The sequence below is a fragment of the Schistocerca serialis genome, chromosome 2, assembly GCF_023864345.2.
Source record: "Schistocerca serialis cubense isolate TAMUIC-IGC-003099 chromosome 2, iqSchSeri2.2, whole genome shotgun sequence".
NCBI classification, from domain to species: Eukaryota; Metazoa; Arthropoda; class Insecta; order Orthoptera; family Acrididae; genus Schistocerca; species Schistocerca serialis.
The window spans coordinates 356,779,872-356,799,701 of NC_064639.1; the positions used below are offsets into that span (position 1 = coordinate 356,779,872).

The following is a 19,830-nucleotide window of genomic DNA, read 5'->3' on the forward strand; positions in this document are numbered from 1 at the left end:
ACAATTTCTCTGTCTCTATTCTAAATTCATAGGGCTCTTTTATTCAACGCGAGGTTTTAGGCAGCGTCAAAGGTGCTACTGTGCCCTCGGAGAGAGCAGCAGCGACAGTTGTTGACGGATCACGACTTGCTCGTCCTGAGATAGCGTATGGCAGCACCCAGAACGCTCTGGGCTTCTTTATCCATTCGTCTCTTTCTTCGCAACCTTTCCACGTACTCGTTTATTCCCTCCAGTTATTTATCACGCCTGCGGGTAAACCGCAACGTGTCGAGGCACCCCCATTTGCAACGCGCGCTGCCTTCCCACGGAACACTTAGCGCGCGCCCAGCGCGACGCGACGCTGTTATCGCGGCTGCCCCAGGGCGCAGAGGAAGGAGGTAGTGGCGGCATCGAGTGCGCCAGCGGTGGGGAACCTTCTCCACCAATCAATACATCGCTATTCATTCTCGTCATGTGGCTGGCCGAGAAAACACTGCCTGCCGTACCTCTGATGCTTCCCCATTTCTGTCCCCCACCAAAATATCCCTTTTTTTTTATTTCCTAAAGGCTTTAATATTTCGTAATTACACCACTAGCGACCGGGATCTTCTTTTCTAATTACCGCCGAGATTTATGGCGCCACTCGGAGAGCGCTCTGGGGCGCCAGTTATATATCACTGTCAGGGTGGCGGGGACGATCTCGTGGCTCCGTCGGTCAGCTTCGTGGCGAGTCGGTGACAAAGAAAGGGGGGAGGGGGGAGGAGTGGAAGAATGGGTTGGGGTGGACCCAGAGAGCTCGCGTGCGGCTGCCGAATTTATGAGGCACCTACTGCAGGCCGAGCTCTTTCACGCTGGAGATAATAACCTCTCCTCCCGTCGAGCATAGGGTGTGGGAGATAACGGTGGAGAATGGAGTTAAAGCTAGTGAGGCTCTTCATCTGCACCGCGAATGGAACATACGAGCTTCAGAGGGAGGGTCTTACTTTTACGACAGTTTATTGCTTCTTGCGCGCATCGTCAGTGAATGTACCTGCTTCTGCGACCGAACGAGGTGGCACAGTAGTGATGGACTGGACTTTAATACGGGATGATGGTGATTCGAATCACCATCTCCCCACTAGCTAAATCAGTTAAGGCAAATGCTTGGTGGTACATTTTTTATTAATTTCAGACTTCTCACATGTTTACAGAAAAGATTGTCTCTGACTCTGCCCAGCGGCGTGCAACGGGTAACACAGTGGCCGTAGTAAATACTACACAGCTTGGTCGTCAGCTTCTTCACAGGAAATATCACCGTTTTCTTGTGGCGGCGACGTTGTTTTGCAGTCTTGGGGGATGTGACTCTTATCAGCACATTGTTGAAATCTATTGATTATTGGAAGGGTGTTCACAGATGAAATTTTGCTTGTTGAATAAAGACCACTACAGCTGTTGTCGACCCTTTATTAAAGGGACGTCCAGTTTCGTAATTTAAATTACATCATCAGTTGCAAAATCTTGATATCTTGGAAGAGCTGGAGATCTTTCGTGCGTTAAGAAAATCTTCAAACCAAACAGTTACTTGCAAACTGAATTAAGGCATAAAGCCATTTTGGTTAACTTTCATTACTGAATGAATAGCCTGGTTCATTTGCCCCCCGCATAAAGCCCTTTTGGTTAACTTTGATTACTGAATGAATAGCCTGGTTCATTTGCCCCCCCCCCCCCCCCACTTCCCTCACTTCATCTTCCGTAGTGCGTTTTCTAGGGCTTTTCTCCTTGTTGATAATTTCTAAAGCTTCTTTTATTTTCTAAACTTTTTTTAGTTGTAACAATTTTTAAGATTTTTTTAACTCTAAATGTTATGTTTGTAAACGGCCCACAATAGATCTTAGGCTATGAGTTACTGAATACACTTTTCTATCTTTATTAACATGTTTATTTTTGTAGGTCCAGTTCCGAACCGTTTCTCCCTTCCCACCGTAATCTGCTCTCTCGTCTCATTTGTTCATACTTTCCAGTTTCATTGCCGCGTTTTAATCCATGATTATCGCTTTTTGCGAATTTTCCCAAAATTTAATCCTGGTAGTGTATGCCTCTGAAATTGCCGCACGAACTGTACACCAAGGTCACAGTGACCCTCACAGCGAGCCAAAAGATAGAAGAAATACAAATTTCTGCAATCTATAAGAGGAAAAAATGGTGAAATATCGTAGTCGATAAGAAGTTTGGACTTTTCAAATTATGTGGTTGTTAAACTACACGGGCTACAACCCTAAGTGACATACAGCTAGAGATAGTTACGCTATCTGTAGTTCAGTTACCATGCCTACACAAAAACTTGTCATACCAGGAGGTCGTTTTGATTGATTTCCAGGCAGAAAAGAGTTAGTTCCACTGACCAATTTGGTGGTTGTTTTCGAATGTTTCCCACATCAGTATCGTATTAATAATATGAAATGATGCAAGTGGCATGTCAAATTCAGCTGTTCATAATTGTTTCTGTGAATAATAACGACCTGGAGTGTAGTCTCACAAGGAAGTGGAAAATAAACGATAAATAGTTAAGGCAAGAAGAGAATGGAACATTTTGAAATGTGCTGCTATAGAAGAATACTGGATAGTACGAACAACTAGTGAGGAGGTACTGAACCTAATTGGGTAAAAAAATAATTCAGGGGCAACTTGACCGAAATAAATGGTTAGTTGGTGGGACACTTCGAAAGCGTGAAGTAATTATGAATTTGGTAATGGAGCGAAGTCTGAGGGGTAAAAATTGTAGCGGGAGAACAAGGTTTGAATACAGTTAGCTGGTTCAAATAGATGCAGTAGTCATGCAGAAATGAAAAGCTTACACGGGGTAGAGTAACGGCGACTGCTGTATCAGACCATTCTTCGGATTGTAGACCACAACAGCAGCAACCGTCCTAAAATACTACCTTGACGCACGAAAGGCGGTATTTTGCTTTGACAGACATCTCTTCTTCACAAACGATTTTCTCAGCTTCTGTTTCACATATATTTTAGAACATTCCGTAAGCACGAGTTGCGTTTACTAGGCAGCGAAACGAAAGGGTACACAAAATTTTGAGATATGAGTTCTGAGATCTCAGTTAACAACAAAGTGAGCCACGCCTACAGTATGCTTGCTGACAGCAATAGAGGTGGTTGTAGATCTCGAGAAACTCATCGACCGCGAGCGCATTGTATCTCTATTCCACAACTTCAAATGGTTCAAATGGCTCTGAGCACTATGGGCCTTAACTTCTCAGGTCATCAGTCCCCTAGAACTTAGAACTACGTAAACGTAACTAACTAACCTAAGGATATCACACACATCCATGCCCGAGGGAGGATTCGAACCTGCGACCGTAGCGGTCGCGCGGTTCCAGACTGTAGCGCCTAGAACCGCTTGGCCACTCCGACCGGCGTTCGACAACTCCACAACAGCTTAACGACAGTGTGATAGCTCTACAGTTCTTCGCAACTATAAAGCGACCGATGTTTACACATACAGTGAGTTGACGCATCTGATGTCGAAACTGAAGAGGGACAGCTCTTAGACACTGAATTTATACTGCTACTTTTTTTCCTTCGTGTAAATGCCAGGCCAAAAATTTAGTCATTTAGCGGGTTGCTAACAATGACAATGATTCTGAGTCTCTTCTGCAGCTGCAGTTTCTAGTAAATTTTAGAAGCAAGTCCTATCTAAGGAAACAAATATCTCTAACAAAATCTTATCATTAGATGTTCTTTCCTTTAGTGGTGTTTCTCGCTATTTTAACTAAAGTTCCTTTCTACGATGTAAGTGATTTTTTGCATAATCAGGCTGTAGAGACACTGAACGAAGAGTATTCCAACCAAATGAAGAAGTGGAACAAGTGTCCACTAGCTTCAGTCGCTTAGAAAAAAGTCGTCACAACATGGTCTTCTCGTAAAAACGTATCCACGCAGTCTTGAATCATTGGGAAGTTTATTACATATCACAGCGGTTTTGTCGAGAAGTGCTTTAATTATGTCACTTCTCAGTCTAATAAATTCTCGAAAATGTCACTTCTCAGTCTAATAAATTCTCGAAAACAATATAATTTAGTTTCTTCAAAGACATCATACTCACCGTTGACTGTATAAAATATATATCATCACGATTGCAATTTCGGCCTTATGGCCATTTTCAAGTAGCGCTGCAAAAGTGATATTCTGTCTGAATATAAAACAATTTGACATGAGTACATGTCGTAATCATGTCAGATAGTTTTATGCTCTGACAGAATGTAACTTTTGCAGTGTTACTTGAAAATGGCCATACGACCGACATTGCAATCGTGATAATAAATACTTGATACAGTCAACGGCGACTATTATGTCTTTTAAGAAATATTATATGACTGTGAATCCCAACCATTAGAAGTTAATCAAATGTAATTAAGGTTTCTGCTGGGGAACTTTGCTATGAGGTGTGCAAACCAACTTATTTGGACAGCGCCCACCACCCACTAGAAATAGTGGAGAGGCTTGAGTGGGTATTACTGGAACAATGTGTTCTCGAAGTTTCTTGCAAAAGCGCAGCGGCTTTTGGCTGTAATAGAACGGCTAACAGCAGCATTCGCGCCGCCATTGTGGCGCTGGTGCTAGAGCGAGTGACCTGGGTCTGCCGTCCGCTTTGTCTGCACACGCGACTCGCACCGTTGCATCCAGAATAACGCATGTCAGCAAAAAGTTTAGTGTTAACAATTTCCACTGGGCATTGTCCCGTCGTAGCAGAGCGGGAGAAAAAACTTCTACGTGCACCGAACGGAACATTTTCTCGTACAAAAATGGAAACTGGTAGCCGACAGGTGCGAAATAAATACAAAAGGTATATACTGAATTGCTACAGCGTTAGAAAGAATATAACATGATCTGTCATTTTTCCAAACCTCGCAGCTAGTTGAAAACAAAGGGAGAACGGTGTTGAGCACAGTAGCTCGAAATAAGCTGTTCTCTTTGTAGCACTAACGTGATCTAAATAAACTTCATAACATTTACAGTATTAGAAAAGTTTGAATTTAAGTTAATAAATTCTGTCGATACTCATTTATTTATTCAACACTACCTCCTTCTTCTCCACTTTCCTCCGGTTCCCGCCTAATTCCATTCGTATATGCTGGTGTTTGTATATTCTCATATAGGGACTTGACCGATTTCTCAGAGAAGGTACGGAAAAGTAATTTTCAGGGCGTACAGATCCTATGAAAAGGTTCTGTAGGGTTCAGTTCGACTAACAGCGACCTAAATTACAATGGTAGTGTGACAAATTAGCCCAACTACCAAATCAATACTAAGATCCATTCTGTTCGATAACGTTTATCTGTCACCTGACCCTCTCTTACTCCCTGAGGGCAGTCTCACATCAGAAGCACATTTTTTTAGTTTCCATGTGATGTACATTACATCATGAAAACTATCAGGACGTATGTGATGCGGAATTGCCAACTAGATATCATGAGAGGCGGCTTCGGCAGTATAACAGGAGCTGGGGAGTATACTGTTGTCAATAGAGAAGCAATAACAGCTGAATTGGTGGGTCTGGAGAGCTCAGTGACTGGTCATTGGATGCCACCTGAATAAAAAAAAAAAAAAAAAAAAAAAAAAAAAAAAAAAAAACATGCGGGACATTTCATCCCTTCCGAAGCTACAGAAGTCCAGTGTTGGTGATGTTACTGTAAAGTGGAAACACGAAGAAACGACCACAAGCTAAACCAAGGCCAGGCGTAATTAATGTACTGACGGACAGGTGGCGTGGTTGAAAAAATCGCACGATATCAACGAAAACAATCACTCTGAAGAATTACCAGCAGTCCAGCTAATACAATGGCTGTGCGTAGGGTGTTAAAAAAGAATTGGGTGCAATGTTCGACCGAACGCCCGCAGAAAGTTACCTGCCAGCATGCTTAGAGCCGACAATGAAACATAACGTAAGTGCTGTTATGTTATGGAGGTATTTTTGTAGCTATGGTCTGGTCCCCTTATTGCACTTGAGAAAACGTTAAATGCGTAAGGAACAGTTCGGAGATTATGACAGTTTGTTCTAGAATGGCAATATGTCACATTATAAAGCAGCATCCGTAAGGGGATGATTCGTAGATAGCCACTTCCTGAAATTGACTGGCCTGCCCAAAGACCCCACCTGAACCCACTGGAACAACTTTGGGGTCAGTCAGAATGTCGACTTCACTCCACATCCCAGCATTTAACAACACTACCTTCTCTGCTTTCGGCTCTCGAGAAAGAAGGGCTGCCACTCCCTCACACACATTCAGACAATAACTGAAAGTGACTCCAGCAAGGTTCAAGCCGTCGCAAATGCGAAGGATTGACACAGACCATATTAATGTCGACTATTGGGTGTTCAGATACATCAGCTAGTGTATGAGTTAAGCTTAGTCGGGATGAGTTCCAGTGTTGCCACCTTCATTTATAATCCTAAAACTATTAGAGATGGCTTATCCCAGTGCTGATATTAATTCTCGGATATTAGTCAAACATGTGCCAACTTTGGTCGATTCTGGTCTAGTGTCAAGCTGTCGCAGAGCTATACTCAATTTACTGAATTTTTCATGTATTCTTCCTCATTCCGATCCATACTAGTACAAGCGTTAGGCTTTTATTCCTAATGAGTGTGTGGCACATATGGATGATATCACGCAAATACACACACTATATATATATATATATATATGGACACGTACGGCACCTGTGCAGTGCCCTCAATGCGTTGCAAGTGTTAGTCGTGACCACAAAAGTATGCTTTGTAGGTGTGAGTGCAGAATGCTGGAGCTAAATGACGAAATTCTGCATTGTGCGATCGTCACATTCGGTCATTGAACAGGATTGTGGTGACAAGTAAGAGGATGTCAGTGCAGAACTGAATGTCGCACTCACAAACCCTGTCAGCACCAAAACAACACGAAGGGAGCTCCAGTTGCATGGAAATGCAGGTCATGAAACGACTCATTAATCATGGTTGGTTGGTTGTTCTGGGGAAGGAGACCAGACAGCGAGGTCATCGGTCTCATCGGATTAGGAAAGGACGGGGAAGGAAGTCGGCCGTGCCCTTTGAAAGGAACCATCCCGGCATTTGCCTGGAGCGATTTAGGGAAATCACGGAAAACCTAAATCAGGATGGCCGGACGCGGGATTGAACCGTCGTCCTCCCGAATGCGAGTCCAGTGTCATTAATCATGCATATGCCTGTAACAGGAAAGTGGATTGGTGCTGAACCCATAACACTTGGACTACAGAGCAATGCAGAGACGTCATTTGATCATAATTGTGTTATTTTACACTGTTTCCAACTTCTGGCCGAATTTACATCCCAAGAGCGAAATATGCTGGAAGTTTGGTAATGATGTGGGCACCATATCGTGATGTTCCATGAGTCCCTATTTACTCCCCAAGGTCGAACTACTGTCAGGGATTTTGGCTGATCAGATCCATCTGGTGACACAATTTTTGTTCCCCAAAGGTGTCGCAGTCTTCCAAGATGAGGGAGCCCTGTTCACACTGTTCACTTCGTCAAGGAATGGTTTTGTGGCCATAGGGATGAATTATGGCATCTCCCCTGGCCACAACAGTCTCCATATTATTGAGCCTTTGAAGTCTACTTTGGGAAAAAAGTGCATGTTCGCTATGTAGCACCATAATTGTTATTTCAACCTGCCACACAATTCTGCAGGAAGAATGTTATAAGATTCTCTTAAAAAGCATACATGGCATGTATTTATCCATTCTGAGATAACTGTAATCTATTTTGAATGTCAACGGCTTTCTTACACCATATTAGGAATGGAAATGGGTTTCATTTTTGGTGTTGAAATATTTTCATCCATCCCCTGTATGTAGCGCAGGGAAATAAGTAGCTATATACAACATGGCAGTTGTTTGAAATTCTGTGCTGAGATGCAGTGGTTGTTTGCAGGATGGACAAGGGAACACGCCTCTTCACCTGGCTGTAGCACAGCAGACAGTGCCGTGGGAGTGCGTGCTGGACCTGGTGGAGCGGGGCGCGCAGGTGGCGCTGCGCAACAAAGCGGGCGTGAGGCCCGTGGACCTGGCGCCCGGGGACGTGCTGGCCAGGCTGCAGGACCAGATGCTAGCCGACTGCTGGGCCGGCCTGGCGCCAAGCTCGCCAGCTGCGCAGCAGACCACCCAGCAGGTGCAGCAGGCGGCCGGCGCGCAGCAGCAGGGCGTGCAGCAAAACACCCAGCAGGCGCAGGTAGGGCCGCAGTGTCTGTTGTACTCTTCAGTAGCGAACTATACGTTGAGTAGTCCTGGACCCCAGCCTGCCAGCTTTACAGCAATACACACAGTGGTCACAACAGACAGCTGACACACAGCAGCAAGGCGCTAACCAGAACACCCAGCAGCCACAGGAATGGAAGCACTGTGTGACTTATTAACCAACAGCAAAGTATACACTAACTAGACGACTATCAATTTGCCTTTAGCAATGGTACAGGCACCAGAAAAGCAGTTCTGCCATTGAACTTGATAACGGAAGCAAGACCAGAGAAAAATCAAACCACTTTCGTAGGATTTGTCGACCTAGAAAAAGTGTTCATCAAAGTAAAATGATGCTTGATTTTCGAAATTCTGAGAAAAACAGCGATAAGCTGTAGGGAAAGATGGGTTCAAAAAATGTTCAAATGTGTGTGAAATCTTATGGGACTGAACTGCTAAGGTCATCAGTCCCCAAGCTTACACACTACTTAATCTAAATTATCCTAAGGCCAAACAAACACACACCCATGCCCGAGGGAGGACTCAAACCTCCGCTGAGACCAGGAAAGATGGGTAATATACGTATTTACAAGAACGGAGAGTAAACAGTACGAGTGGTAGACCAAGAGCGAAGTGCGTGGACTAAAAATGGTGTAAGACAGGGATGCAGTCTTTCACTCCTATTATTCAATCTACACATCGAGGAAGCAATGAAGGAAATGAAGATTCAAGAGTGTGACTAAAACTAAAGATGAAAGGATATCAACGTTAAGATTGCCAGCCTCAGTCAAGGTGAAGAAGAATTACGGGATCTGCTGACTGGAAAGAACAGTCTAAGGAGTACAGAACATGGTTTTAGAGTAAATTGCAGAAAGACGAAAGTAATGAGGAGTAGCGGAAATGAGAACAGCTAGAAAGTTAATATCATAACTTGGTGATCACGAAGTAGATTGAGTTAAGGAACAGTGCTATCTATACAGCAAAAGAACCCACCACAGACGGAGAAAAGAGGAGATGAAAAGCTGACTAGCACTGGAAAAAAGGGCATTTCTGGGCAAAAGAAGTCTGCCAGTATCAAATATAGGTCTTAATTTGAGGAATAAATTTCTGAGGATGTGTGTTTGGAGCACAGCAGTACATGGCACTGAGATGTGGACTGTGAGGAAACTAGAACAGAACAAAACAGAATCATCTGAGATGTGGTGCTAAAGAAGTATGTAGAAAATTAGGTGTACTGACAAGGTAAGGAATGAGAAGATTCTCTGCAGAAACGGTGAGGAAAGGAACATGCAGAAACCACTGACAAGAAGAAGGGAGAGGATGATAGGAAATCTGTTAAGACGTCGGTAAATAACTTCCAAGGTACTACAGGGAACAGCAGAAGTTAAAAACTGTAGGGGAAGACAGAGACTTTTATATCCCAGCAAATAATTGAGGACATAGCTTGCAAATGCTCCTCTGAGACGAAAACGATGGCAGAGGAGAGGTAGGTCACATGAAACTAGTTAGAAGACTGATGACTCAAAACAATAAGTTTCAACACTCACTCAGCTAGCTCTACAGAAAAACACAGGCAGGCACAGCAGGTAGCTGGCGTTCTATGCAGTGTGCTTAGCAGAAGTCCGAGGAGTTTGAGGTAGGAAAGCACTTACCACAGTATTCACTAGCAGCAAAGTGTTGTTGGTGTAGCCCTGACACACTGCCCGTGAGCTGGGCAGCTGAAAAGCAGGTGATACAGGAGATGTCTGGCAGGCAGCAGTGGGGCACACAATAGAACACCTAGGAGACTGAATAAGGGAACCACCGTTCACTACGTTCAGCAGTAGCAAAGTATACATTGTGTAGTCTTGGTACTCAATCCACGAGTTGCATAGTAGAACGATTAATATGCATAGGATGCTGCTCACATGAAGCAGTAGGCCACACAGCAGAATATCCAGGGTGCTCAGCTGAGAATCACTGTCTGTTGTATTCGCCAGAAGTAAAGTATATATATTGTAATCCTTGCACCCAGCCCGCCAGTTATGCAACACATGCAGCATGCAGTTGGGTCACAACAATAGGTCATGCGATACCCACCACGCATAAACTGGAAAGCTCCATCTGCTGTGTTCATCAGCTGTATGGTCCTGGTATCGACTGTGCGAGCTGTGCAGCAGAATACACAGCATGCACAGTGTTGGGACCAAACAGTAAGTCACACAGCAAATCATCTAACAGCAGTAGCTAGGAATGCATAACCTGTGGTATCTACCAGGATCATTCATTGTGAATTCCTATCACCCATACACCAGCTGCTCAGCAAAACTCACACCAACACTGTGTGTACCTGCAGCCTCTTTGGCCTCCCTCAGCACTGCGTTAGTATCTCAGCTGGCGTTAAGCAGCAAATAAACAGTTCTCCATCACAATTTCACCCATTTTTCATTCGCCTTTTTCCACCAGTGGCAAGCAAGTAAGCAAACACTAGTCAAGATGGCCTGTTCCCACCAATGACAACAAATAAAGCAAACAGCAGTGAAGGACATCTAACACCCCTGCTACTCGTTCTCAGCATCATATCAGATTACGTTAACAGCCTCTTTCGAATGAACTGAAGTATCTCTCTTTCAGCAGTTGGCAAAAACACCCTGTCAAGGCCGTTTGCAGCAGTGGACGAAACGATGGAGAATTTTACACATTGATAATGTGGTGACATACCGACAAGAATTTTCTTGATTAAATTACCCCTGTTTAACACGTATGGTAGCAAATACTATTCTGTTAATATTTCGTCTGTGACTATGAATAATTACACCATGGGTCAAACAAGACAATCCTACTGATTTTAGCTACTTGTGTTTTATCGGAAAACGCTCTTGCACCTAATTTTACCCTCTGACTATGAAACCAAAGGCGTGAAAAATGATACACCTGAGTGTCCTTTCAGATTAATTTTCACTGTTGTTCTGTATAGAGGTGAGTGGTTGGTGCTTGTACCCTGGTTGTAGAGCAGCAGTCTCAGTTGCTTGTCCTGCACGCCGCAGGTGCCGGCGACGCCCGCGGGTGCCGAGTCGCCCGGCAGCGGCGCCGCCAACTCGGGCCCATCGTCGCGCAACCCGGCACGCATCCTGCGCAAGCTGCGCACGGCGAGCGGCGGCGGCGGCGGCGGCGGCGGCGCGGCCAGGGCAGAGTCCACCGAGGAGGCCAGCTCCGCCTCCGTCGAGATGCTGGCGCTCTCCTCCACCGGCTCCGTGCGCAGCCGCAACAACAGCTGCCGCAGTCTCGAAGTCACCCAGCAACAGCAGCAGCAGCAGCAGCCGGGACAACCCGCCGGCAGCAACAACAACAACAGCAAGGTGAGCGCGGCAGCCTTCTGCGCATGCACATAGCCAAGTACAGTAATGCGATAGTGCACCAATAGGGGGTAGACATAATGACTGAATTGTGTTCCGTATACAGTCGGTATTGTCGAGGCACATACACGGTAGAAAGTACAAAATTGTTAAGGCTTTCTGGGCCGCTTGTTGACAAACTGCCTGTTGGTATCTGTCTCGGGTTCTTCGGCCGACGTTCGTCTGATGATTTTTCTGACACTTCGCCACCACGAGCGGCTGTTGTCAAAGTTTCACTCTAGATTGTCCGCCCCCGGTTGCTGAATGCTGCCGCCACGGTAGCTCAGCGTGTTCGGTCAGAGGGTTAGCTGCCCTCTGTAATAAAAAAAACTGAGTTAATCGATCAACAACGAACTTAAACAGATGTCTTACGACGTCCGCCACGAGCCGATGCAACGAACAAAAGCGAACAAAAACAGATTAAAAAAAGAAAGTGGTCAGCGCGACAGAATATCAATCCTACGGGCCTGGGTTGGAGGTTTTTCTCCGCTCAGAGACTGGGTGTTGTGTTGTCCTAATCATCATCATTTCATCCCCATCGATACGCAAGTCGCCGAAGTGGCGTCAAATCGAAACACTTGCACACGCCGAACGGTCTACCCGACAGGAGGTCCTAGTCACACGACGTTTACATTTTACCCTCCATTGCTGGTGGTCGACTGGAGCCGAGCTCGCGGCCGCGGATTATATGTACCTGGCGCGCCAATGTCTAACGGCTTCTCCGCAGTCATTTCCGGTGCGGGTTTCCTGTTCCCTGCGACGGTCGTTCGCTGCAGCACGGGAAGCCAAGATCCATTTACCTTGAGGATTTCTTCTTTCTTATTGAAGCTATTCCCGTGTTTGTATATTTCTACATGCGGGTGTGATAGTGCTTCTCTACAGCCAGAACTTCCGTTTCGGCGAATTTTACTACGTGGTCAGTCCCATACAGCGCGTTCTCTGCCACGGCCGATTTATCCATTCCAAATAAACTTTTCCGCATGTACACGGTATTCGAAAAAGGGACCACTTGCAATGTCGGAAACATACCGCATACCATGCACATGCGTAAAAGTTTATTTGGAATGCATGGACGATCAGAACATAAGAGGCATTGCAGGTTGGGGCAGGTGGAGAAATCGACCGTGGCAGAGCACTCGCTGCGTAAGACTGACCACGCAGTAAAATTCGCTGACACGGAAGTTCTGGCTGTAGAGAAGAACTATGGTTCAAATGGCTCTGAGCACTATGGGACTCAACTGCTGAGGTCATTAGTCCCCTAGAACTTAGAACTAGTTAAACCTAACTAACCTAAGGACATCACAAACATCCATGCCCGAGGCAGGATTCGAACCTGCGACCGTAGCGGTCTTGCGGTTCCAGACTGCAGCGCCTTTAACCGCACAGCCACTGCGGCCGGCTGAGAAGAACTATCACACCCGCTTGTTCAGAGAAGCAGCAGAAAATCATAAACACGGGAACACCTTCAACACGAAAGAAGAAAGCCTCAAGGCAAACGGATCCTGGCTTCCCGTGTCCTAGCGAACGACCGTCGCAGGTAGCAAGAGAACCGTATAGGAAATGACCGCATAGAAGCCCTCGGATGTTGGCACGCAGGAACGTGTAGTCTGCGGCCTCGAGCTCGGCTCCTGTCCACGACCACCAATTTATTACCCATACACCAGACAAGTCATCCACCCGTACTTATTTACAAGCGGAGCGCCTCTGACATGGCCAACGGGATCGGCTCATATTTGACAGCTACGAGAGAGAATTTTCAGAGCATGTGCTTCGATAAGTGTCAATGTGATAAGGAATACCACACAATCCATGATAAGAAGATTGCAGTACTGCACTGATACCAATGATCATCACTTCGAACACTTTCTGTAAATGGACGTTCATACCACCTTCCTGCCCTTCGTTGACCTTCAAAGACCTTACTGTTACACATCATTGGATTCGTCTCGATAACCGCTATCAGATAATAAGTACCAAACTATAGCATCCCATTTAAAGAAAAAAAAGCGAAGTTGACCTTCATATCTCTGACGCTACCCCACCTAGCAGCAAAAAACCAACGTCATACTATGTCCCCGTTGTCCCATGCAACATTTGTTCCACAAACTTTTTAGCTCCTATCATACTTTCCGAGTCATTCTTCGTGGTAATAGTTAGTAACTCACCCTGTATATAGTAATAAGCATCACTGGCGCCAAGAAACGATTAAAATGGTCGAAAACAAATAAGTCACCAGGACCGGATGGAATCTCGACTCGATTTCACAATGAGTACCTTATGGCATTGATCCCTTACTTAGCTTTCATTTATCGCGAATTTCTCGCCTAGCGGATAGTCCCAAATGACTGGGGAAAAAAGAGCAGGAGTCTGCTGTATATAAGAGGGGCAAAAGTACGGACCCATAAAATCATAGACCAATATCCCTATGATTGATTTGCTGCAGAATCCTTGAACTTGTTGTTAAAATGTAATATATTTTCTTGAGACCGGGAAGCTCATGTCTATGAATCAGCATGGTTTTAGAAAGAATCGCTCACGCGAAACTCAGTTTGCCCTTTTCTCACACGAAGCTATGGATGAAAGGCAACAGGCAGTTTCCGTATTTCTAGATTTCCGGAAAGCATTTTTCACCGTTCCCCACCGCAAACTGTTAGCGAAGATACGAGCGTAAGGAATAGGTTCCCAGACATGTGAGTTGCTCGAAGACGGCGAGTCTTCATCAGAGACATGAGTATCATTAGAAGTACTGCAGGGAAGTCCGATAGGTGCGCAGTTATTTTCTGTATACGTGAATGATCTGGCGGACAGGGTGGACAGAAATCTGCGGTTGCTTGCTGATGATGCTGCGATGTAGGGAAAGGTGTGTTGAAGATACAAGATGACTTAGACGAAATTTTTAGTTGGTGTGGTGAATGGCAGCTACCTCTAAATGAAGAAAAATGTGAAGTTTATGGGGACGAGTAGCAAAAGCGTACCCTTAACATTCAGATACAGCATTAGTAGTGTACTGCTTATTATAGTCACGTCGTGTATATATCTGGGCGTAACATTGCAAAGGGATATAAAATAGAACGAGCATGTAAGTATTATGGTAGGGAAGGTGAATGGTCGATTTCGGTTTATTGGGAGAATTTTGGGAAAGTGTGGTTCATCTATAAAGGGGATCGCATATAGGACGCTTGTACGACCTATTCTTGGGTAGTGCTAGAGTTTTTGCGGTCCGTACCAGGTTGGATTAAAAGAAGACATCGAAGCACTTCAGAGGCGGGCTGTTTGAACTCTTACCGGGGGATTAGAACAACGCGCAAGTATTACGAAGATATTTAGCGAACTTAAATAGGAATCCCTAGTCAGAAGTTGACGTTCTTTTCGAGGAACACTGCTGTGGAAATTTAGAACCCCGACATTTGAAGCTGAATGTTGAAGGATTGTACTGTCCCTAACGCATATTTCGCATAAAGGCAAGGAAAATTGGATGGGCAAAAACAGTGCTGTTGCGGAGGCACATAGATAATTTTTTTTCCCTCGCTCTATTCACGAATGAAACAGATAAGAAAATGATTAGTTGTGGTACAAGGTTCCCTGTGTCACGCTCCGTAAGGCGGCTTGCGGCGTATTTACGTAGGTGGTAGATGTAGACAAAAATTTTATGCCGTGTATACTCGGAATTATTGAGGCTCCCCAAGGTAGAGTTGCAGGCCCTTGGCTCTTCCTCATCTATGTAAACGATTTAGGGGTCAATCTGAGCATCCGTCTTAGATTGCTTCCAGATGACGCTATCGTTTATCGACTAGTAAAGTCACCAGAAGATCAAAACGATCTAGAAAAGATATCTGTACGGTGCGAAAATTGCCAGTTTACCCAAAACCCGAAAAATGTGAGGTCATCCACATGAGTGCTAATAGGAATCGTTAAACTACGTTTGCACGAAAAATCAGTTAAAATCTAAAGGCAGTAAATTCAACTGAATACCTAGGAATTACAGTTACGAACAACTTAAAATAGAAGGAACACACAGAAAATGTTGTGGAAAAGGCTAGCCAAAAACTGCATTTGATTGCCATGACAATTAGAAAATGTAACAGATCTTCTAAGGAGACGGCCAAGACTACGCTTGTCCGTCCTCTTTTGGAGTACTGCTGCGCAGTGTGGGGTCCTTAGCAGATGTGATTGGCGGATCGAGAAAGTTCAAAGAAGGGTAGCACGTTTTGTATTATCGACTAACAGGGGAGAGAGTGTCACTGAAATGATACAGGATTTGGGGTGGACATCATTAAAACAAAAGGTTTCTCTTTGCGGCGAAATCTTCTCACGAAATTTCAATCACAACCTCTCTCCGACGAATGCGAAAATATTTTGTTAACGCCGATCTACATAGGGAGAAACGATTGCCATAATAAAATAAGGGAAATCAGAGCTAGCACCGAAAGATGTAGATGTTCGTTTTTCCTGCGCGCTACACTACAGTAGAATAATAGAGAATTATTGCGAAGATGGTTCGATAAACCCTCTGCCAGGCACTTAAATGTGATTTGCAGAGTATCGATGTAGATGTAGAAGGAAAGCAATAAGGAGTAATAACAAGGCAAGCAAATAAATTTCTCAAACGACATAGACTAGTAAAGATTTAAAAATTTATTCCTTGCCTCTTGGCTATTCAGCTGACTGTGATACATGTCTTCAGTTTCCTCCGAACAATTTGCCATATAATCCTCAGAAGCAAATATATTCGCGGCACCAAGAACGTGTAACGAATGTAATCGTGACGCAACTAGATCGTTTCTTCCAAAGATTCGGACGAAAAAAAAAAACTAGGTTTACATTTAACAATATTTCGGTTGCGGGAATTAGTTCTGATATACACCACACATACTGTAAGATTGTCTAATAAATCGGTGCTGAAAGCATTCTGCTGTGAATATTTATTGCGTCCGGTCGGTTGTGCAATTAAAAAAAAATGTTCAAATGGCTCTGAGCACTATGGGATTTAACATCTGAGGTCATCAGTCCCCTAGAACTTAGAACTACTTAAACCTAACTAACCTAAGGACATCACATACATCCATGCCCGAGGCAGGATTCGAACCTGCGACCGTAGCAGTCGCGCGGTTACGGACTGAAGCGCCTAGAACCGCTCGGCCACAGAGGCTGGCGGTTGTGCAATTTCCGCTGGGTTCCCAGAGAAGCAGATTGTAACTGTGAAGTCTTGAGATAAAGTTCTTAACTTGACGATAAAAATAAAAATCACGTGCCAGTTCAGTTTGGCGACATTACTTCTACCGTGCAAATCGATTGGCTCTCGTCATCTATAACCATGCTGCCACACACGACGGCGTTAGTTTTTCCATCCATGTATCACACACAACTTGTTATCAGCAACGCATAATGGTAAAATGTTTTCAAGATGTGTTTTGTAAATTGAATTTTGCTATTCGCCAGATTTGGAGAAAATGAAGTAAACAATTCATAATGAGTCGGTCAAATGATTGAAATTTCTATACCCCGAAGAACAAATTAATCATTATCTTTTTACAAGCTTCAGACAACAATTTTTCAGACGCTGTGATGGAAAATTGTGCAATGTACGAATGCGTTATTTCATGTTTACTACCAACTAAGATACGGGTAAATTTTTCTCCATTATGTGATAACGTGCGATGATTGCTCGTGTTCACAGCAATCTTACTGAGAATTCTTTTCATACGAGGATTAAAATTTTAATTCTTTGCTAATCCGAGTAGTTTGAGAAATTTATCTGACTAGCTTGTCATTATTCCCTATTGCTTTATTTTTGATATTAACATTAGTATCCGTACCAGCTTCGAAACAAAAAAAATACAAATAAAACAAAACCTGCATAATGCAACTGGGAGTCAAACATAGACCCTCCGCTCCGCAGCGAGAGACCCAGATCGCTACACGATTTGGGCTTTCGTTGGACAGTTCTTACCTTATGGGTACACCAGCGGAAGTCGAAGAAGAGTCTTTCCTCGATTCATAGGAAAATATGCCTTTGCGAACCCCGGTCGTTTCTGTGTCGATTGCGCGTCTTGAGCTTTAGGTGACGTTTTCTCAAAAACTGTCTAGGTGAGAGTACGACTAGCGTATTGAGGGTTCCGCGCAGACTTAAGTATCTATATATAGACAGTTCATCCATTCCGAGATTTGAGAATCTTGACGGTGTTCGTTTTTGTCGACGTTGATATTCGCAAGATATCGGCCCCAGGGATTCCGAGACTTTCGTGAATGTTCTAATTTTAAGTTTGAAGTCGGATAACAAATGATAAAAGAACTTTTTTCGTGTGATATAATTACATATTAACATTTTTACAGTTTTTATTCCTTACTTGTGTTGTGAAATGTTGCTTCTCTCCAAATTTCATGTTCTTCGTCAACATTTTAATCACTGATTTTGTGAGCATCAAAATATGCAACGAACTTTGATTCCATAAGGAACCGTTGGACAGATAAATGAAGGAACGATAGTAACACAGCATTCAGTCACAGTCTCATTGGTTTTTTGTTATTATTTTTGTATATCCACATTTCAACTATAAGTAGCATAGCTTCAGTGCATTTGAATGAGTTACTGTCCGACAAACCCGCATGTGACAGTGATGGTCTATGGGCAGACTGAGTTTCCGTCTGTCCATACACCAGTAAAGTCATTTGCTGACACGTACTGCTGCGAGTTTGTTGGATAGTAACTCATTCAAATGCTATAATTTTCAATGTTAGCAGCTGCGATGAATTTTTTGAATAATTTCGTGATGCCTTCAGCTGCCATTCTCTTTATTTCATACACTATTGTGCAGTTTCGGCCTCAAGCCATTTTCAAGTATTTTATAGTTGATTCCTTAGTAGTATATCATGTCAAGTATGTCCTTGCTCCTATGGCTGAATGTAATGCTCGAAAGTAACGTGCTCCTGCAATACCGAATAAACTCTCTAATTAAGTTTATGAGCATTACATGCAATCATAGGAGCAAGGACGTACATATACTAATTATCCATAAAATACTTGAAAATGACTTAAGGCCCGAAATTGTGCAACCGTACATGATATATAGAGAATGGCAGCTGAAGGCATCACTGAATTATTTAAATGAAGTTGTGCTATTCGTAACTGAAATCAGGACATGCAAAAATTATAAAAAAAACAGTGATACTGCGAATGGTCGCTGAGTTCTTATCCTTATGTAACACAAACTGCAGTATTTTTTGATTACATTGATACTTTCTTAATCAAAATATTTGACACAAATTGCCGTAGATTTTGATTGCACTGACTTACAAACTTAATTTTTTCACATCATCAAAGTACTGTAGACCTCTGTACGTGACAAATTTTAAGTTGATGATCAGAAAGTTCGTTAAAATTTGATGCACCACTTATATTCAATGTACGGAATACAGACGAGCCAAGTCTGTTTGTCAGGCTGCAAGCTAGTCTTGGCTTTCTAAAGCAGTCCAACAAAAGCTCAGTTTTGTTTTCCATCCAACTGCATATTATTCTTATCACTCACGTATTTCGGATGCCGTCAGAGCCATAAGTACAGCACCCTAGCACAGTTGCCAAGCCGTGCTTCCAACAGGATATTACTTGTATTACAGTAAATATACATTGTAGCTTGATGAACACACAGCAAAGAAAAAGGTTCATATATTCCCAGATAGGTCAAAATACAGGATACACTAGTATATATAATGAAACACTGAAGAAAACAAACTGAAACCGCAGGCAGACTTGCTCGCTGCCGGCAGACTGAGATGTCCCGGTGGTACTCGTATACGCGGCAGCGTGTGCCCGCAAATGTAGATTTCGCTTTGAAGGCTAACCCTTTTAGCGTGTCTGAGGTAATGTAACAGCAGAGGCGGGGAAAATGAGTTTGCCCGCGGCAAACAGGGCTCCAAGAATTACGCCGGCAGAGCGACTCTGCGGTAGTCCTATGGCTGCGCCTTGCGCACCCCGTCTCCTTTGTTTACATTCTTTTGCAGCGTCACACGGCGCTCTTCGAAATGTGCGCTTTTCAGTTGCTCTCACGTTAGTCCCGCGCCATACCGCCCTCGGCTCTAATATTAAATGGAGAAAGTTCTGCGTCAAAACAGTCCTTAAGTGAGTACCCCCTTCTCGTAGGTGTACCTGTTATACCGAGCAACTTTCGACTCTTCTTCTCCAGGGGTACTGTTTAAAGCAGTCTGGTTAGCGCAGATACGAATAGTAAACTGCAGGCAA

At 43.9% G+C, this 19,830-nt stretch overlaps 1 protein-coding gene across 1 annotated transcript in view; it reads left to right on the forward strand.

The window, feature by feature from the left end:
- Positions 1-19,830, forward strand: part of LOC126455984 (uncharacterized) — a gene marked incomplete at its 3' end in the record, with an annotated part of 1,226,620 nt that overhangs the window by 442,705 nt on the left and 764,085 nt on the right. The window contains exons 15-16 of the mRNA XM_050091741.1: positions 7,919-8,215; positions 11,211-11,558. Coding sequence (XP_049947698.1) covers positions 7,919-8,215; positions 11,211-11,558 — 645 coding nt within the window. The remainder of the gene's footprint in view (positions 1-7,918; positions 8,216-11,210; positions 11,559-19,830) is intronic.